This window comes from Mauremys mutica, chromosome 3 (assembly GCF_020497125.1).
Source record: "Mauremys mutica isolate MM-2020 ecotype Southern chromosome 3, ASM2049712v1, whole genome shotgun sequence".
NCBI lineage: Eukaryota > Metazoa > Chordata > Testudines > Geoemydidae > Mauremys > Mauremys mutica.
Window position 1 is genome coordinate 66,096,232 of NC_059074.1, and position 20,739 is coordinate 66,116,970.

General features: G+C 39.3%; 1 protein-coding gene across 2 annotated transcripts in view; it reads left to right on the forward strand.

The window, feature by feature from the left end:
* The window catches only part of LOC123367549 (cytochrome b5 reductase 4), a 79,108-nt gene extending 59,157 nt beyond the window's left edge, over window positions 1-19,951 (forward strand). For both annotated transcript variants that reach the window (XM_045011863.1, XM_045011864.1), the window contains 5 exons: window positions 4,197-4,349; window positions 4,996-5,146; window positions 10,510-10,596; window positions 18,090-18,254; window positions 19,310-19,951. In XM_045011863.1, the coding sequence (XP_044867798.1) occupies window positions 4,197-4,349; window positions 4,996-5,146; window positions 10,510-10,596; window positions 18,090-18,254; window positions 19,310-19,364 (611 nt within the window). In that variant the 3' untranslated portion in view covers window positions 19,365-19,951. The remainder of the gene's footprint in view (window positions 1-4,196; window positions 4,350-4,995; window positions 5,147-10,509; window positions 10,597-18,089; window positions 18,255-19,309) is intronic.
* The last annotated feature ends 788 nt before the right edge of the window (window positions 19,952-20,739 follow it).

A 20,739-nucleotide genomic window follows, 5' to 3' on the forward strand; every position in this document is an offset into this window, starting at 1 on the left:
GTCTTTATTTCTTTCTGACTTTTTCCTCTATGCGAAGTGATTGATTTACTAGACTTGTCGCTGAAGACTGTTATTCAACTAGTAACTTAGGATCGGCATTCTGACTTGCTGAGAGAATAGAGTGCGGAGCCCCGTGGCCCGCCCCGCCTAGATGCTGGCTGCTTCTGGGGTGCACTGCAGTGTTGGAACAGGTAGGCACTAGCCTGCCTTAGCTGGGCAGCACTGGCAACAGGACTTTTAACAGCCCAGTCAGCAGTGCTAACCAGTGCCTTACAGGCCACTACCCAGTACTAGGTCGTGACCTGAACTTTGAAAACACTGATCTACACAACAGTTTTGAGGGGCTGGTTGAGAGTTTGATTCCTTTTATCCTCTGATTTTTATAGTTGCACCCTTTTGCCCAGTTCCCTACATTTGGGGACCACCTTGTCCATTTCCACCAGACTTGGGAACGAATCACTATGGACCAGTGAGTGGATCTTGGAGATCATAACATTGGACTGCACCATCTAATTTTTGACCCTTTCCTCACCTCTCTTCAGGCCTGCCTCTCTCAAACTTCTACTAAGACAGGAGGTGGATTCTCTTCTCTAGCTAAGAGTGATAGAGCCAGTTCTTTCTCCTTATTATGGCATGGGGTTCTATACAATATATTTCCTACTACCAAAATAGCACTAAGGTTGGAGGCTGATCTTAGATCTGAGATAGCTGAACAAGTTCATGAAGCTTCAAAAGTTCAAGATGGTAACTCTAGCAGCTTGTGATAGGGTCAGGCCAGATCACAGAATCATAGACTATCAGTGTTGGAAGGGACCTCAGGAGATCATGTAGTCCAGTGGTCCCCAATCTTTCTGTGGCCAGTATCACATTCATGTTTTCAGAAGAGTGTGGCGAGCACTAACAATTTTTCAAGGCTTATTTTGTATTTGTACATTAAATAATATGAAAAACATCATATTTAATATTACATAATATATGAAGCCATAAGATAAAAGGGTAATTTTACATGTAAAAGGTATTAATTCAATTATTTGGCAATTATTATCACCTTATCATGTGAATTTGCTCTTTTTTTATCTACCTGTAAGAAAAATTAAGGAGTTTTTACAAAATAAATATCATAAACAGTTTTCATCTTATTTATTTTAAAAAAGTAAAACATTGTTGAACTGCTGGTCCAAATATATTTATTATTCTTACTTTAACATAGAATGAAGCCTGTAGCCCCGGAGTTCTCTGTCCCTGGCAGGCGCGGGCCCGCAACGTCTCTCTGTCTATGAAGACGGCCTTTTTAGTTGCTGTCATGCTGGCCAAGGAAATTTGAGCTCAGATCGCAGATTCCTCTTTCACCATGTTCTTTGGGGAGAAGGTTTCTTTATGTGCACATCCCAGGTTCTCACCCAGGGTTGCGTCGGATTTTCATCTTAACCAGTCTATCATCTACTGATATTCTTTCCAAAAGCCTCACAATTCTCAGCAAGAATCCCACTTTCATGCCCTTCATTTTAGAAGAGCCTTAGCCTTCTACTTGGATACAACTAAGTAGTTGAGGAGATTGCCTAGGTTCTTCATATCTTTTGTGGATAGGTCTAAGGGAAGCCCGTATTTCTATTCAAAGATTTTTGAGATGGGTATCAGGTTGTATCTATACCTGTTATGAGTCTATAGGTGCTCAGCCTGCCCCAGGGAGTGAGAATGCACTCAAGTGACATCTACTGCATTTTTGAAGAATATCCTGGTTTCTGAAATATGTAGAGCTGCTACCTGGGCCTCAATCCATATGTTTTCATGCTGTCCGATCCAAAGCGGCACTTGGCTCTGCAGAACTATCTTCAGTTGTGGATCCTGTTTTGAAGCTCCTTTCTCCTGGGGATACTGCTCAGAAATCACCTGAAATGGATCACTCATAGGGATCACCTTTGTCTGGTTTATTCTCATCCGTCCCTCCACAAGTGCAAGTCGATGCCACACCATTCTCTTTTGTTGCATTCTTTCCATTTATGGCCAAATAATTTTGTCATGGGATTGGCCTAGTGCATTTTTGGTCTGCCCAGTGATCGCTTGTGATCTCTGGGGATCCAGTCACTGATGCGGGTTGTCCACCTATTGTCTTGCCTGCGGACTACATGACCTGCCCATCTTTGCTTTGCGTTGTACATTGCCTGCACTACATCGATCACTTCTGTATGCCTTCTGATCTCATTCGGTATATGATCATGGAGCGATATCTTACACATTCGCCTTTCCATTGTTCTCTGGGTGATTGTTCTCTGGTGAATTTTTATTCCTCTGCTTTCGCCATTGACCAGCTTCCTCTCTGTATATCATTGCTGGCAGAACAGTGGAGTTAAACAATTCTTTCCTTTTCTTCATGGGCAGTTCATCATCCGTTAGAGACGCCTTTGTTTTGTTGAAACTTGCCTACCCCGCCTTTCACTTCCTACTGCAGTCGCCTTTGAATGAGTTGTCTCTGCTCAGCTGCTGACCCAGATAAAAGTATTTGTTGACCTCCTCGATTTCTTTCCCATTTACAGTGATGATTCCTTCTGAACAATGCTTATTCTACATCCACTTCATCTTCAACGTGTTCACTTCGAACCTGATATCATACGAAAGTGTTTGCAGTTGCTGCAATTTGTTCTCCAGTTCTACTGTGTCCTTTGCCAGTAGTACACAATCATCAGCAAAGAGAAGATGTGTTAACTGTTCTCCATCAATTCTGATTCCTTCTTCCCAGTTCAAATTTCTTGAACAGCGACTCCAGTGCTGCTGCAAACAGCTTTGGTGAGATTGTCACCTTGTCTGACTGCTCTGCTATAGTAATAATGCAGGGGACATTGAATAATGTTATCTCCGTCGAGCAACTGTGGTTAATTTCTTCCAGCAGGTTGATGTACCTCAGGTCAATTCTGATTTCATTAAGTACGTTGAGTACCACGTTAATCTCCACATAGTCAAATGCCTTTTTGTAGTCAACAAATGCAATACACAATGGTACTTTGGCAGCTCATCGAAAAATGCAAGGAATACAAACTGAGTGGATGTGATCAATTGTCGAATACCCTGAGTGGAAACCAGCTTGTTCTCTGCTTTCATGCATTTCAAGATCCTTCTTAATCTGAGTATGACATGGGTGAAGACTTTATACACTTGTGAGAGGAGTGTGATTAGACAGTAGTTGCTCAGTTCTTCTGGATTGCCTTTTTTCATCAGTAGTTTTGTTTTCGATTTCTTCCATGCATATGGAACACGCTTGCTATTGATGTAGATGGTGAACCATTGCACCAATGCTTTGAAGAGAATATCTTCCCCTGTTTTGATACACTCTGGCCAAACATCGTCCACTCCTGGACTCTTCCCTCTCTTTTTATGTTACGAACTGAGAATTCAATTTCTTCCCACATAACATCGGGAGCAACTTCTGTAACCTGCTGCCTTGACATGTACGCTGGTGTACAGTGTACTAATAGGGATGCTACTGAAAATAGAGGAAACATTGCCTTGTGCAGTAACTGTAGTTCTTCAAGATGTAGGTCCCTGTGGGTGCTCCACTACTGCCCTCCTTTCCCTCTGCTTTGGTTGTTCCTTAAAGGATTTTCTTACTTAATAGAGAAGAACTGAGGGAGGTTTGCCCGCACACCCATGTATAACCTCGGTGTCTGCCATGAGGAGGCATAGGGCATGTGTGAGGGCTGAACAGGCAATGCTAGCTAGAAATCTCCAATCAAGGGCACGAGAGGCAAATGTGCATCTGAGGTGGAGCATCCATAGGGACACATCTCGAAGGACGTATGTGTGTGGTGCTATGTATTAAGATAAAGGGTTTTTTCGGCATAAAGTAATTGTTTGAGATAGAGTGGAAAGGCTCTGGGTGGGGATGCAGCTACATCAACACATTTTACGCTGGGTAGTAGGCTTAGTCCTTGAGCTAGCTGGAGTTAGTAAATTAGCTGAGACTTGTCTTATAATACGTTTGTATAAATCTGAAATAGCACTTGGCTACATTTACTTTTTTTTGTTTCTGTTTAATGCTAAAACCTGTCTTATTAAAAAAAAAATTAAAAATTTGGAACAGTGGCTGAGCAATTATAGGAGTAGACAGGCGGCTTAATGAATATGATCACATTAAAATCACTTGGTATGAGTATTCTTTTGTGCTAGAAGTTTCATTTTGTGCTTTTCTTCTGTTTGCATAGGTACTGAGATAGTGAAGCCATATACACCTGTATCTTGTTCTTTGAAATCTGATTTCAAAGAACCATCTCACCATGATAGTACACACCTAATTTTAATGATCAAAATTTATCCCAGTGGACTTTTCACATCAGAACTTGACCATCTGCAAATTGGTAAGTGTTTTCTTGCACTAAATCATTTTATATGTATGTTTCCCACCACAGGCTGTTCAAGTTGGTACTCACTTACATATGTGTGTTTTCTCCTTTGTGCCCTTGTTACATTTAATATTTAAAACCTTATTCCTTTAGCCATATCCTATGTAGTTTTGTTAGGAACTGTGTGCTGTAAAATATTCACATTGGGGTCTACACTTCCAGAGTTTTCCCCTAAATAATTATAGCTAGCTTATTGTAAAGTTTCTTTCTATGTACATTATTTACAGTTTTTTCTACTGGGAAAAAAACTTAGGTTTATTTTTGTGTGATTGATGTTAGCACAAACCTCAGTGCTTATTGCTCAAGCGCAAGACACACTTTTGACTTTGTCATCACTAATCTAAACCATGGCTCTGTGTGTATTTATACCAAAAAAACCCAAATACCCCACCAAAACATTACATTGCACATCCAGTTTTTCTTTGGTGACAGAATGAGAGAAGATGAACCACATGTGACAGATATTAGTCATGTCAGTGCTGTTCTTGAAAATGCTCAGATTCTACAGTGATGAGGGCAGCATAAGAGCTTGTATAGAACAGATCACCAATATTCTGACTTCCACTTCAGTAACGTTTACTGTTCTGTTTTTGTTATATAGGAGACTATATTTCCGTGAGCAATTCTGAAGGTAGCTTCAAGAAGTCGCAAGTTCAAACTTTAGAAGATCTCTTTTTATTGGCAGCAGGCACAGGCTTCACACCAATGGTTAAACTACTGAACTATGTTCTGACTAATGTTTGTAGTCTGAGGTTAGTATACTCCTTATGGCTTAGGCACCAAACCAGATTAATTTTTAATGAGGAAGTAGAGGGTAAATGACTGAAATCAATTCTATAGGAATAACAGAAAATAGATTAGGAAGTGTTGTACCTTGGTGTTCTGTAAAGCCTGGTCTGTTTCAGGGAAATTTTTCCCTCGTCTGTGGACTTTGGGAGCTCAAGTGTAGATGGTGACTGGATACTGCTGGTGTTTCTCATTGGTAGCAGATGGTATATAACTGTCTCTTGCCCAGTGGAATCTGAAAGATCAGTGTCTTAGTTATCTGGAAGAACGTTTGGATAGTACTGCTAGTTAGGTGTGTTGGGGATACCTTATCCTTAATTCTGAGAAAACAAGGCCTTGTTGGAGGGTAAAGGTGGTTATGGAGGTGCTATGATTCTTTTGCATTCCCTGCTTATTCACTACTGCTCAGCAAGTCCACTGACAGTGAAGAATCCTGGCATTACTTTTGACCTTATCCTTTCCATAGGAGACCATGTTTCATACATAGTATGAAAACTATTTTGCATGCATAGGCTCGTCTCTTATTTATCCTATGAACTTGCTAAAGGAGTCCAGAGTCGCTTATTGTGGTGTTCTCAACAGGGCTTCTATCACCTTGTCCAGAGTGCAGCAACATGTTCTTGCATTGGTTTGAGTGACTGATTATTTTCTACTTGTCTACTTGTCTTAAGGAATGCCTATAAAATGTTGGATTGACTTTAAGTTGGTACCATTGGTATTTAAATTGGTGGTGGGCCATGTGTATTTCAAACAATCTACTTAAACTTGATGGTACTGACCACAATTGGCTCCTTATTACCTGCCCTTCATATTTCTTGAAACCCCACTTTCTTTTCTAAAAGTTGCAAGAGTGGTGCTTTTAATTTTTTATTTTTTTTTATTGTGTGGACTGTCACGCTGGATGTGTAGTATAAAACCAAATTACATTCATAATGCATTTTTCCACTGTATTGTGTTCAAAAAATGTCCATGTTAAATTGCCCCATCTTTGGTCCCCAGATTTTCTTATGTTCAGACATCTTTCTTTTAATCTAAGAGAGAAAAATACCTTTAGATCTGACAGTTTAGCTATACAACATACTGTAATATATTTGACAATGATACAATGAATTGCCCAAAAAGGCTTTGTAGAATTGTGGCTGTTAGATTTGAAGGAACTTGCAGATTTAATTATTTGATGCTGATTTCTCACAAGTGTAAGTAAAAAAGACTGACTGCTTTTTTTAGGAAGAGAGAAGGTGGTAGAAAATCAGGACTTGCAGTAAAGCTAAAAATGCTTTATCTTTCCAAGTGAATATTATCACAGTCCCAAAGGTTATATTCTAGAAATGCACTTTGGACCTAATTAAGAGTCTGGTAACTTCAATCTTATTTTTGTCCTTTGACACCAGAGTATTTTGCAGTTTGACTACCAGTAAGACCAGAGCCCTTTGAATCATGCCTGTGGCTCCGGCGGCCGGGCTGGGGCCAGGATTTAAAGGGTTCAGAGCTCCCACGGCTGCGGGGAGCCCAGAGCCCTTTAAATCCCAGCCCCAGCCCAGCTGTCGGAGCTGGGGGGCGTTTATTGGGCTCGTGGCTCCGCGGCGGCCGGAGCCCCGGGCCCTTTAATTTGCCCCGGAGCCCCCAGCCACCTCTGCAGCTGGGAGCCCCGGGTTGATTTAAAGGCCTTGGGGCTCCCAGCCACAGTTGGTGCCCCAGGGCCTTTAAATCTTGAGAGGCCCCTCCTCTTCCGGTTGAGGCCACACACCCCTCAGGACTCCGGCAGTACCGGTAAGTCCTGTAAGTTACTTTCACCCCTGCCAGAAGCCCTCATTGTCCAGGAAGGTTTTCAGTAATTACTGGCCAAAGTAGCAGATGCTGAAGTGGGATGCAGCATCAACACGTTTGACAGTGCTTAATTATTGTAACAAACTTAATTTTCTTCATTTCCAAGGAAATTGAGATCTGGGGTTTTATATTGAACCTAGTTTGTTTTGTGCCAACCACTCACCTAGCATAAAAATTATTTCTAAAATCTCTTTTTTTGTCCCCAGCTGGCTATTTCCCAAAACCCTATATACTATTGAAACCCTCTTTTGAATTGTGTGACATCTAGAATTCTTGGAACTCTTCCCTTCTCCATCTAACTCCAGTGATGAAGTAGACGTGATACAAGAACTGTTTCCTTTTTTCCCGGAAGCAGAAAATGAGCTTGCTGTTATAGCAGATCATTCTCTGCTTAAGTTATGTTTGGCTTCAGTCAGTATTGGAAAGAGAGGTTTCCCAGAAATGTGAACTATGCCCTAGATGCAACAGAGAATATGAAATATTGCACAATGCAGCATTTTTAAGGCTGTATATATGTAAAGGAGACAATAAAGATCCTCTTTCTTAAGGGCTTGTCTACATGGGGAAATTAACTGGCATAGCAGAATAACTCCCTCTTTGGACACTTTTTTATTCTGGAATAACTCTAGCACTTTAAATTCACACCCTACCTTATTCTCAAGTAATTTCCCTACATAGACAAGCCCTAAGAGTACCTGTGATAAGTGAAAGTGGTTGGGGGGGGGGGGAAGCTTCCTTTTATGGTCACCCAGCCAGCCACTTAGCTATAAAATCCTTCTTGGTGGCTGTTCTTTACTTGCTTTACCTGTAAAAGCTTAAAAAGTCTGGCTGCATGCATAGGTAAAAGGAAGTGAGTGGGCAACTGGCCAAAAGAGCCAATGGGAAGGCTAGAACTTTTTTAAAATTGAAACAAGACTCCCCTTTTGTCTGTCTGCTCTCCGGAGAAAGGAGATGCAGAGCAGGAACAGGGCTGAACTATGCTGTAGGAAGCTTTAAGCCAGGTATGAAAAATCATACCTCAGAATTGCTTATCTGAAACCTCAGATATGTACCGGTAAGTAAATCAGGGAATGTCTAGGAAGACACGATTAGGATTATTTCTTTTATTTCTTATTGGCTTGTAGACTTCTCTGTGCTAACTCCCAAATGTTTTTGTTTTGCTTGTAATCTTTAAGCTGAACCTCAAGAGAGCTATTTTGATGCTTAATTTTTGTAATTTTTTTTTAAGATCTAGCAAAAAGCCAAAGTTCCAGATGTATTTTCTTTCTTTTCGTTTTTAATAAAATTTACCATTTTTAAGAACAGGATTGGTTTTGTTTGTTTGTTTTTTTTGTGTCCCAAGAGGTTTGTGCATATGTTTAATTAGCTGGTGGCAACAGCTGATTTCCTTTGTTTTCTTTCTCAGCTCTTCCCCTGGGAAAGGGTGGGGGTGAAAGGGCTTGAGGGTACCCTACAGGAAGGAATTCCCAAGTGCTCCTTCCTGGATTCTCAAAAGGGGGGGTGGGGTTTGCACTTGGGTGGTGGCAGCATCTACCCATCCAAGGTCAGAGAGAAGCTGTAACCTTGGGAGTTTAATACAGACTTGGTGTGGCAAGTATTAATTTTTAGAATCCTTGTGGGCCCCCACCTTCTGCACTCGAAGTGTCAGAGTGGGGAATCAGACTTGACAGTACTTGTGGCCCAGATTACCCACTTTCTCCTTTCTTCGTTGTATTTTTGAATGTGCTGCCTGGTGTTAGTTCTACGTGCGAAAGATCAAAACTCTGAAGATGCAGTTTCATGGCCATATAAATTGCCACTCAATTGTAGATTATTTTTCAACTTCCACATAATTCTGCTCCAGTGTGTAAGCATTTAATTTTTTTTAGAAATGAAGTCTCAAGACCTTAAAAGATAAGTATATAAATGTGAACTTAATGTAAAACAATACTGATGTCTTCCTGAGTCTGCAGGCTACCTGTTACAGTAGGAGTGAGATAGGTGTGAACTGCCTGACTCATGTCAATGAGATGTTAAATCTGGAGTATGATAACCTAAATGTCTAAATTAACTCTTTAATTGCAAGCTAATATGATTACTTGTTGTTAGATAAGAATTCAAATCTCCATCCCTCCACCAGAGAGACTTTGTCTATGTATGTTTGCATCAGTTTAGTTAAACCTATTCAGTAAAATCCAATTGCCAAGAAATATGGAATGTGAGCGGATTTAATAGATTTTGTTACCTACATGCTGGACTAGTAATTTATTTTAGATTTTTTTAGTTTTAAACCTGTTCCTAACTGATTTTATGCAAAATTGAAATAAGCCTGTGGTAGACTGAAGTGTCGACAAAGCCTTTTGTACCATTTTAACTAAAGTGTCTTAAAATTGTATCAATTTAAATGGGTGCAATTCTGCATGTAGGCAAGCTCTTAATCATTCTGCCCCTGCTCACAAGGGAGGAAAAGAGGGGGTGCATCCCTCCAGAGTCAGAAACTTCAGCTGCTTTCTGAATACTTATATGCCCCAAACTAAAACCATCTTTTGCCTTTTACTGGTTGCCAAAAGCCTCTGCCCCTTATTCAGCTCCCATCCCCTCCAGCTTCCTCAAATGGCTTCTATGTTGCAGTTACTTATCAATAGAAAAATCTGTAGTATGTTAAAATTTGAGGGCCATGTAAAATTTCATGTAAAAATAAATGACAATTAAAAACACTGTATTGATTAAACTAAACTGGAGTGCTGTGATAGGAGGCAGTGCAGCATTATACAGGTCTAATCTACTACAAGGACATGGGGGGGCCTTGATCAGTCATCATCTTGTTGCAGCAAGTCATCCAGAAGTATAGCTGCATTTCATGGTAGATAAAGTGACTCTTGTGTCTCTGCTATTTCTGTAATGCCCATCACAATAATATCTGACTACTCTATATATCTGTAGCTTGTAAATTGTTCTGGGGTCATTTGGGATGACGGATGTTATATAAACTGCAATTTAAAATGAAGGGCATAATGCGTTGGTACTGTGTTCCAGTGGGAAGTCATTGTTGGACTGTTGGGTTAGTGTCTCATCAGCACTAGTTTTCACCTAAATATCTTCAAAACCAGATTACCTTAAGACCAGGTAATATACTGTAATTTATAAAGCTAATGGCAAATGATGAAACCAGAATCCATCATCACCATTTTGAAACTCAAAGTTATCTGTACAACATGGAGTGTATAATGTTCAAATTATTTAGAGGTGTGCAGGGTTTTACTTACATAACATTTATTAAAATATACTGAGACACTAAAGAACAACTTTTAGGTAGGTATATAGTCCTGTTACTAAAGCCTGTGGAATTCCTAAAAAATTCAACATTCTTGTCCTTAAGAGAATATAGGTCTTAAATAACTGCATAATTAAATGTGTTCTGGAGATGTGCAGTATTTTCTTTCTATTTAATAGTTGCTACACATTCATATGTAGTTAAAAGCTTGATATTGAAGTTGTGTGTGTTCTGTTTTGTTTTTTTAAGGACAGTGAAGTTGATGTTCTTCAACAAAACAGAAGATGACATACTTTGGAGAAACCAGCTGGAGCAGTTAGCCCTGAAAGATAAAAGGTATTAAATAGTTTGATAGAATTTCATTTATAAATTATTTATTTATATTATTGTAGCACCTAGGTGCTCTAATCAGAGTCCAGGACTCCATGATGCTAGGTGCTGTACAAAAACAAAACAAAGATGGTCCCTCAAAAGCTTACAATCGATGGATATTAAGAGACAGGGGAGTACAAGGAAACAATGAGACAGTACTGGCCAGTATGATAGACAGTGGTCTCTGTTCACTAGCAGTTTAACCATTGTGAGGTTTTTTTGTAGGCATTATGGAAAGGGAGAATTTCATGGAAGACTTCAGAAGATGATATGCTAGTTTTTGCAGATGTTTATGGGGAGCTCCTCCTAAGCATGAGGGACAGCATGGGAGAAAGCACAAAGGTGCTTGTATGAAAATGTAACAAGTGGGTGATGGAGACTGGCATGATGGACCAAGTGGAGGTGGAAGCTGACATCTTGATAGTATGTGAGAGATCGTAGGGTGGGGATATGCCTGGAAAGTGAAGACAAGTAGTATGTGTTTTATGCAATTGAGAAAAGGGAGCCAGTGGAAGAATGCAAAAAGAAGGTGTTGACATGGTCAAAGTAACAGGCTAGGGAAATGATCTTTGCAGAAGTATTTTGAATTATAAAGCAATCATAAATTCTACCATATTTACCACTTATCTGGCCACATGTCCACTTGCATGTAGGTGGTCCAGTATGCAAGGTTGCACCTTCACTTCCTCCAAATACGGCTCAGGACAGCTTAGTGCTCAACTCTTCATCCCTTGAGCGGATTGGTCTGTCTTCCTCAACTGGTCTTGGACTCCTTGTAGTGGTGGACTTGTCTAGAGAAGGTTTACCAGGGCATTCACTTTGCCTGGCCCTTTGCCAACCGCTCAGTTGTCAGTGGTGCCTCCTTGATAGATTGGGTCACTGGAAGCTCAAGGTCTGAGGTCAGAGTAGGAGTCCTTACTGCATATCAGGCCATCTACAATGCATATCATGCTCTTCCGGACTGTATCAGGGGCTCAGTGGTTCAAATACTGTGAAAATATCATCACAGTGTATTATGTGAAGATGCAAGGGGGAGCACACTTCAGCATGGTCTGCCAGGAGGCAATCAGGTTGTGGCAGTTCTGCATCAAGGAGAGTATCACTCCGATAGCTGACCACTTGCCCTGGGGTCCGGAATCATCTCATGGACCATCTCAGCAGGAATTTTTCCCAAGTCACAAGTGGTCTCTGAAGACAAGTGTCCTTCAGGTCATTTTCACAGTTTGAGGTATTCAGACAATTGATCTGTTTGCTACAAGAGACAACAGGAAATGTCATCTGTTCTGCTCTTGAGGGGGTCTCGATCCGGGCTTCCTGTCTGACACATCCCATCTAAGCTGGCCGTCAGCTCTCCTGTATGCCTTTACCACAATCCCAATCATTCTACAGGACATCCACAAGCTGAAGACAGATTGGGCCAAACTCGTTCTCTTTGCTCCAATGTGGCCGAGGCAGTGCTGGTTCTCCAGCCTTCTCGCAGTTCAGCCTCCCATACCATTTCCTCTCCACCCTGACCTACTCACTCAGAATCATAGCCGCATCTTGGGTCCCATGCTCAGATCCCTACATCTCATGATGTGACTGATTCATGGCTGAATGAGACAAAAGAATGGTGTTCGGTGACTGTTCCAACACGTCCTACTCAACAATAGAAAGCCCATTACCAGAATTGCTTATTCAATTAAACAGAAGTGGTTTTTAGTGTGGTCATTCGCCCTTGGAGTTCAACTGACACTGGCTTCTATTCAGGACATTTTGGAGTACTTGCTGCACCTTCAGTCGTCTGGATTTACACTTATCTCATTAAGGGATGGCTATCAGTGTTTCATCCTCCCATTCAGGGAAGATCAGCCTTCTCCAATACCATGGCAGCAAGATTCTTAAAAGGGCTTCTTCTTTGTCTCCATCATCCGGTCCAAAAAGCCGGTTCCTCTGTGGGACCTTGACATGGTCCTGGTGGCTTCAATAGGATCTCCATTTGAGACCCTAGCATCTTGTCCCTTTCCACTTTTGTGTCAGAAGACTGCATTCTTGGTAGCAATAACATCCAGACCGAGAGTCTGAGTTGCAGGCGCTAATGGCAGAGCCTGCTTACACACAATTCTGTAAGGACAAAGTGACTTTATGACTACACCCCAAATTGTTGTCTAAAGTGGTTTCTCAGTTTCATTTTGAATCAGGCTTTATATTGACCTGAGTTCTTAAGTAAGTTGCATTCATCTCTGGAGGAGCAGCGTCTCCATACATTAGATGTCAGGCAATGTCTAGCCTTTGGTCTAGACAGAACTAAATTGTTTCATTCTTCACCTCACCTGTTGTGTGCCATATGCAGATTGTCATAGCAGTCTCTAAATGGAAAAAATCCTGTCTCAAGACTGCATATGCAGTAGCTTCAGCTATGGTGCCTGCAGGTGGAGGCAGGGTGCAGAGCTGCCTAGGAGCAGCTGGGACAGGTCGCCGCTTGCGGGAAGCCGCCCGAGGTGAATGGCCCCCGGATCCAGCACCCTAAGCCCCGCACCAACTGGACTGTAAACAGGCATTTCAGTGAAGATCAGAAATGCCGGTTTATAGAGATTTCTGCTTGGTGAAGTGCTGGATAAAACAGCTTTTACTGTATCATTATTGTGGTGTGAAAAATGTTTCTCTGGAGTCTGGAACTTGGCTATACTTTAATGAAGAAATTTTCACCTTGACAAAAAATAATTGACTACCCCTGATTTATTTTTTGATTAAACAGGAAATATGTGTAAAATAAGATAAACGTCAGGGATGTGTTTCTTTAAACTTTTAAAGTGGGAGATGGGATTTAATGTAGCAGAAAAATGAGTTGAGCATTAACAACTTCAGGGGGTTACTTTGTTCTGATGCTCTCTTGATTAATTAGGACTAGAACATTCCAAGGTCTAGAGAATGTTATGTGCATAACAATCTGCTATAGATTCTCGTGGAGAGAGGATAGTAGTAAGCTTGACTCAAACAAAGTTTTTCTTAATTTGAAAATGCCAAATATGGTGTCACTTTTTACAGTGACATTTTCCTCCATGTGTATTCAGAATAGTATTTACTTAGTCTCGAAAATGTGTTTTACTGCTTTCTACTTTCATTAGCGCTGAAAAAGAACACCTCTATGGAACAGCAGATTGCAGATTCTATTCCATTATGTGCACCTTCAACAGAATTGTTCAGTTAGTTACACACCCGTGCAAATCCTTTGAAGGCAGTGGCTTTCCACAGGAGTTAAAGGCATAACATGGCTTGAAGAACTTTATAAATGATATGGTGTATGAGATGTAAAGAACCCAGCATGTCTGTCAGAGACCAGGCTGAATTTTCAGGGCTGGTAATAAGAAAAATCATTACTTATAAAACATGTTTGTTATGGAAACAGTTGTGACAGTCAACCTCACAATGCCATTTTCACAGTATCTTTTCAGGGAGGAGAATTGCAGTTTAAGCAAATCAGGGTTGTTCATGACATTTACTGCAAGTGTATATTCTAAGATGCATAATGCAAGGACTATTTTTGCAAACTTTTCCTGACCGGGTAGGTCGATCAGGGTATAGAATGGGCATGGGGGATATACTTACTTTTTTTTTTTTTTTTGAGATTGGGTGATTTTTCTTCTGGAGTTCAGTTTAAGTGGCTTACAGCATTAGGTGTTATCTGTACATACAAATTATTGTGGATCATGAAATACTAAATATATATTATGACAGCAATTAATATATTGATAAATTAGTAAAAGCCAATTTAAGTTAAAACAAACTTAAAATGTTCAAAATAAATATTTAGGCAACTTGGCACTGAGTAGCTTTCATTTTAAAAATTTAAATGTTCATAGTAATTGGTTATAATAGCTATTGAGAATTAAATAGAAAATGCACTCCTTTTAAACCTAAGTAGCAGTTTGATGAATAACTGATTTGCAAACTTTCATACTATGATTGTATCATTGTGGAGATATTTTAGTTTCTACCAGGTTAAGGTTGAGAAAACCTTATAATGGAAGGTTGAATAAAAGCTCACTTCATGGACATTTTACTAACTTGTGCATTTTAACTGCAGAATGGATTGGTTTACAAATGGCAAATTAGTTTCACAAGGATGATATCTACCTATAAACTGATTGCTATGAAGGTTGCAACTTGCACAGTAATCCTGTCAATTATGAAATGTTAGAAAGTTGAAACAAACCCAATGAAATCCTCAGGCAAAAGTTTAACCTGGAGTTAAGGCACTTCATTTTGGTGGGGAGGGAAAACCCTTGAGAATGGGAGTTTTCGAGGGGAGAAAACCCACAAATGATGTCTTTGAAATCCAAAGTTAAGATTTTACTTATTATTTCTACTTGTAACTGTGAGATTTGGGGGGTCACCTGTTATATCCTTGGGGGCAGTCGGTTTAGGAAGAAATCACTTGAGGCCAGAGAGCAGACAGCTAACAAAGCTACCATTTATTTACAGACACGGAGTTCACCTGACCAGCTGACCAGGTCAGCTGACCTGAAGCTGGCTGGGCTATCCCCATATAATCTAACTCAGTTGCCATAGGAACAAAACCTATGACAACCAAATACACAACATTACCCAGACAGGTGAGGGGTTCTGTCACTGCCTGCCTTGTAACCTGGGAGTGCCTTAATGCTGTGCTACAGTGGCTCACATCCCTGACACCAGTAACCTGCCCACAAGCACAGGCCTCACCCTGACTTCTATCAGACTAGTTACTCCCTGTAGGATGACACCATCAGCCTTTCTAGTCCTGAGCCTCCTCAAATCCATCCTTCCTGAGTTCTTAACTACCAGATACTTGGACTTTCCCCCTCTGGTTATCACCATCAAAGGTGTGAAACTAGCCCCCCAGTTATCAGTTCACTTGGGCCCCCACGCTCCACAGAACTTACATAACAAACCCTGCTTGGGGTAAAAATAAAGAAAAGGTTTATTTAATAGAAAAAGATTCAAAGATGAAATGATAAGGGAGAGCAAACATACAAGTAATACAGTAAATAAACAGCTGAATCTTCAGGCTTTACACTTCTGTATTAGATAAAATCCCTTTTCTAATACAGGTTGCCTATTGCCTTTGAATAGTTTCCCAGCTTACACCCTAGCCATGGGGAGGATCCAATATTCACAGACAGCCTGCCACCTTTGAGACTGTCCCTCAAGTTCTGGAAGAAAACTCCAGTTTTAAGCCTCCTATTTAAAAGGCTCTTTTCTCTTTCTCTTGGCATGGAGACTCATGGTTTTGGGCAAACATCTGGCTTAGTAGGTGCTACTAATAACTGATAACTCACTGTCTTACTGTGAAGTGGAGCCGGAGTTTTAGCCCAGATTTCTTTCCCATCCTGTGTTGTCAGGTAGTGACTGTCTTGGCAGTCAGCCTTTAGGGGTGGAAGAGGTAAGTATGTCATGGAAGTCATTAGGTCTAAGATGCATCAGAGTGGATTTATTATAAATCAGTGATTTATATCACCAATTTTAACCATGATTTAAATGAGCAAGTAAGAAACCAGGAGGATACATTATATCTATATACATTTTTTTTGTTTTTGTTTTGTTTTGTTTTGTTTTCATCAAAAAGTTTAGTAGTAATTGGACATCTAATTTAATGAATGCCAGTGAAAATGAGGTAGGATCAGAGGCTAAAATAGGGAAAGAACAAGTTAAAAATTACTTAGACAAGTTAGATGTTTTCAGGTCTCCAGGTCATGATGAAATACAGCCTGGAATACTCAAGGAGCTGACTGAGGAGATATCTGCGCCATTAGCAGTTATCTTTGAAAAGTCACGTAAGATGGGTGAGATTCCAGAGGACTGGAAAAGGGCAGATATAGTGCCCATCTATGAAAAGGGAAATAAGAACAACCCGGGGAATTACAGACCAGTCAGCTTAACTTCTGTACCTGGAAAGATAATGGAGAAAATAATTAAGCAATCAGTTTGCAGACACCTAGAAGATAATAAGATAAGTCACATTCAGCATGGATTTGTCAAGAACAAATCATGTCAAACCAACCTAATAGTTTTCTTTGACAGGGTAACAAGCCTTGTCGATAGCGGGAAAATGGTTGATGTTGTATATCTTGACTTTAGTAAAGCTTTTGATACTGTATCACATAACCTTCTCATAAACAAACTAGGGAAATACGGCCTAGATGGAGCTACTATAAGGTGGGTGTATAACTGGTTGGAAAACTGTCCCCAAAAAGTAGGTATTATTGATTCAAAGTCAAGCTGAAAGGGCATATCGAGTGGGGTCCTGCAGGGCTCAGTTCTGGGTCCAATTCTGTTCAATGTCTTCATCAATGATTTAGATAATGGCATAGCGAGTACACTTATAAAGTTTGCGGACGATACCAAGCTGGGAGGGGTTGCAAGTGCTTTGGAGGATAGGATTAAAATTCAAAATGATCTGGACAAACTGGAGAGATGGTCTGAAGTAAATAGGATGAAATTCAATAAGGACAAATGCAAAGTGTTCCTTCCAAAGTGGAGTAATCAGTTGCACCCATACAAAATGGGAAATGACCTATGAGGGAAGATTGAAAAAATTAAGGGCAGTTTAGGTTGGACATTAGGAAAAGCTTCCTAACTGTCAGGGTAGTTAAACACTGGAATAAATTGCCAAGGGGGGTTGTGGAATCTCTGTGCTCTTAAGATTTTTAAGAGCAGGTTAGACAAACACCTGTCAGGGATGGTCTAGCTAATACTTGGTCCTGCTATGTGTGCAGGGGACTGGACTAGAAGACCTTTCGAGGTCCCTTCCATAGTTTAACTGACATTTATTCATATTCTTAATTTTTATGTTAGAAAATGGTGAATGATGCACTGCTTACTAGGTGATTCATTTTTTACTTGAGGTTTGTGTCAAGTGCTATTTGGATAGAAATTCAAAGTCAATTAAAAATGCACAATAACAGCGTTGTAAAATTATATTTATTAATTAAAATATGCTGGATACACAAGGAAAAAGTTTATCAAAAATGTTTCAAAACACGTTTTGCATGCAAAACTAACCAATTTTATTAAAGAAAATAAGTATGGAACCAATTGTTTCTGGCCACTGTGTGGTTCAAGATTTAGAACTAGTAAAGATCAGCTATAAATAAACATTATGTGTAAGAGGACGTGGAAAACATCTTTTTCAGCTCCCAGTTGATTTCTCAACTTTGAATGAACTAGTCATTCAACTGAACTAGTTGAATAAAGTGAAATGAAGAAAATATTCTTTCTATACCCGCAGGAGATTACTGCTGTCAAAAGATGGTTTAGCACTTCAACAAACTCTGGTTGCAGGTACTAAGCCAGTAAATTCCACCAGTTCAGTGGTTTGACTTTCTTTAAAATTTGGCAGCAAACATATCTATGATTTTATCTACCCTGAGCTACATTGATAGTGCTAGAGATGTCTGTATGGAAGCAATATATTTACATTTCCTCCTCTTTTGCAGGTTTGAGGTTCAATTTATTCTCTCAGAGCCAAAAAAAGAAGGGACTGGCAAACAGGGAAAAATTTCTTCATCTCTCCTTTCTGAGTTTGTGAAAAGAAGCAAAAAAGACTCCAAAGTACTTATTTGTGTCTGCGGTCCAGTACCTTTCACAGAGCAAGGAATACAGTGAGTGTAAAAATAATTATTCCTGTGCCTGAGGTGAAATATATAATTTTTACCCCCTTTTAGAATTTCTAAAACGGTGCTTTGAATTTTCCTTATAAGCGAGTAAAACCATTTTTATAAATGTTTGTGTTTATTAAGCAATAGATAATTACAAAAGGATAGAATACAATCATAGGGAAAATCTTGTTTTTAAACTAATGTTGCATACTATGTGCCATTCTTTTTATGTAATATAGGTTACTAAAATTTTATGACCATATTATCTTAAAACTTATAGAAACATCCATTCATGCAAATATTAACTACAGCCCAAGTTTCACCAAGTTGTTTAAGCTTTTACTCTTAGCAAAATATCACTTTCCAGTTATTTTTTGTAACTACATCACATGTTTTGATAGATCTAAGTGTTGTTTAAGAATTTTGAAACTCATCACTTTTTCCAAATGGGATTATGTCTCTGATGTACTGGGATTACTGAAAAGAGCTGTCTAAGTGATGCCAATTTCTGATAGCGTCAGCTAAGTCAGAATTGAATTTGAAGAAGTTGTTCTGTTAAAATCCTGTAGAAACATTAAAGTTTTTGGTGTATTTATATTCATTTTATAGCTGTACTAAAACTCTATGGAATATAAAAAAAGAAAAGATGCAAAGAAAACAAGCACATCCATCCTCAAAACAGTGGGCCAAATATCAACACTGGATATATCTGTTGAAGTCAGAGCAGTTTCATAGATCTAAAAATATTTAATCTGACCAATATATTTTATCTGTAATTTTTTTTTTTAAGCTTTCAGTGGGAACTAAATCTGAGATGCTTCAAAATATTACACATTCTCAAATAAATTTGTTAGTCTCTAAGGTGCCACAAGCACTCCTGTTCTTTGTATGGACATGGAGTTTGTTCTTAATGTATTTGCATAGCCAGACTGATTTCAGTAGGTCATCTTCTGGAAAAAGAGAGACACTGTTGCTGAACTGCAAACTGTTTAGCTTTACTGTTCTGCAATTCATATTTCCTTACATGCGAAGTAACAAATTTGATTACTGACTTTCAGGTTTCTGCAGGATCTTGGATATTCCAAAGAAGAGGTCCATAGTTTTACTGCATAAAACAATATGAGGATATGACTGTTTAATTCATCAATCTTCTTTATTTACATTCATAAATAAGTTTAAATTCTTAAAAAAAAAAATATTTTGTATGCATTAAAATTTGACTCTTGGTATCAAAATATTTCTTGAATAGTATATGCATTTGGGGTAAAGGAATTTTATACTGTTTTCTTGCTTTTGTATTTTTGCTAATACTTACAGTTTAGCTAGGATATTAATTTATTGCAGAGGCAAGTAAATGTGAACAGTGCATATTAGATATTTAGTTTTGTTAGCCTAGAACTCTTTCCTCATAGCTCTGATTTATTACCATCCTAAGTGCTGATTATATAGATTTTTACTTGAAACACTTTTCTTTACTGTAAAATGTCTTAGCAATACTGTCTGAATTTATATATTGCACTGTTAACTCAGGTAAATGATCACCTACACTATGTTTTTATTGGTATCATGAAACTGTGTTTTACTTTTAAGTGATCAAAACATGTTCTTGTCCTTGTACATAATATTGATAAATAAGGTGCTCATATGTATGGCAAACTGTGAGTAAAGATGCACTAAGTAATAAAAAGGTAAATATTGGATACTTGTTAGAATGCACACGGTGAGTGGCGTATCACTGTCATATATGATAAAGTGGAAGACAGATGGGAAGGATGATCCGGTGGGCAGGGCACTAGCCTAGGACTTGGAGACCTGGGTCCAAGTTCATGCTGCACCACAGACTTCCTGTGTGACCTTAGGCAAGACATTTAGCCACAGTTCCTCATTTCTAAAATGAGTATAATAGCACTTCCTTGCTTCACCACTGGTGTGAGGATAAATACATTTGATTGTAAGATGCTCAGATACTACAGTGATGGGGGAATATATAAGTACCTTAGACTATGACATAGATTGCAATACGTTAGATTGTTTGAGTCTGTGCCTCTGTTCTCCAGTTATTCAAGGTTAAGTATTGGGTCATATGACCATAATTTACTACAGAGTGATATTTTGAAGAGACAGCAGAGATAATCAGCAAAACTATTTACTTTTGCCTGGTTTTAGGATTATATGAAGCCCCAGCTATTGCAAGTAATGTTGCCCATACACAAGCTTCTCTTGTGGCTTTTAATATTCTTGACATGCTACTTTACAAATCTGAATGGGTATATCTGTCCTGCTTCAAAATCCTTGTTAACACCAGGCTTGCAATGGAAGCATCCTTGATTCAGCACACATAAAAGGAGCGTTAGGGTGACAGTAACCACTTTTGTCAAAAGCTGAAACTGATACGTGCCAGTAACTGGCTATCCCAAATTGAACCATCTGAGACAAATGAAAAGAAACAGTCAGTTTGCAAGTGCTCTTTCTTTACATAAAAAGGCTA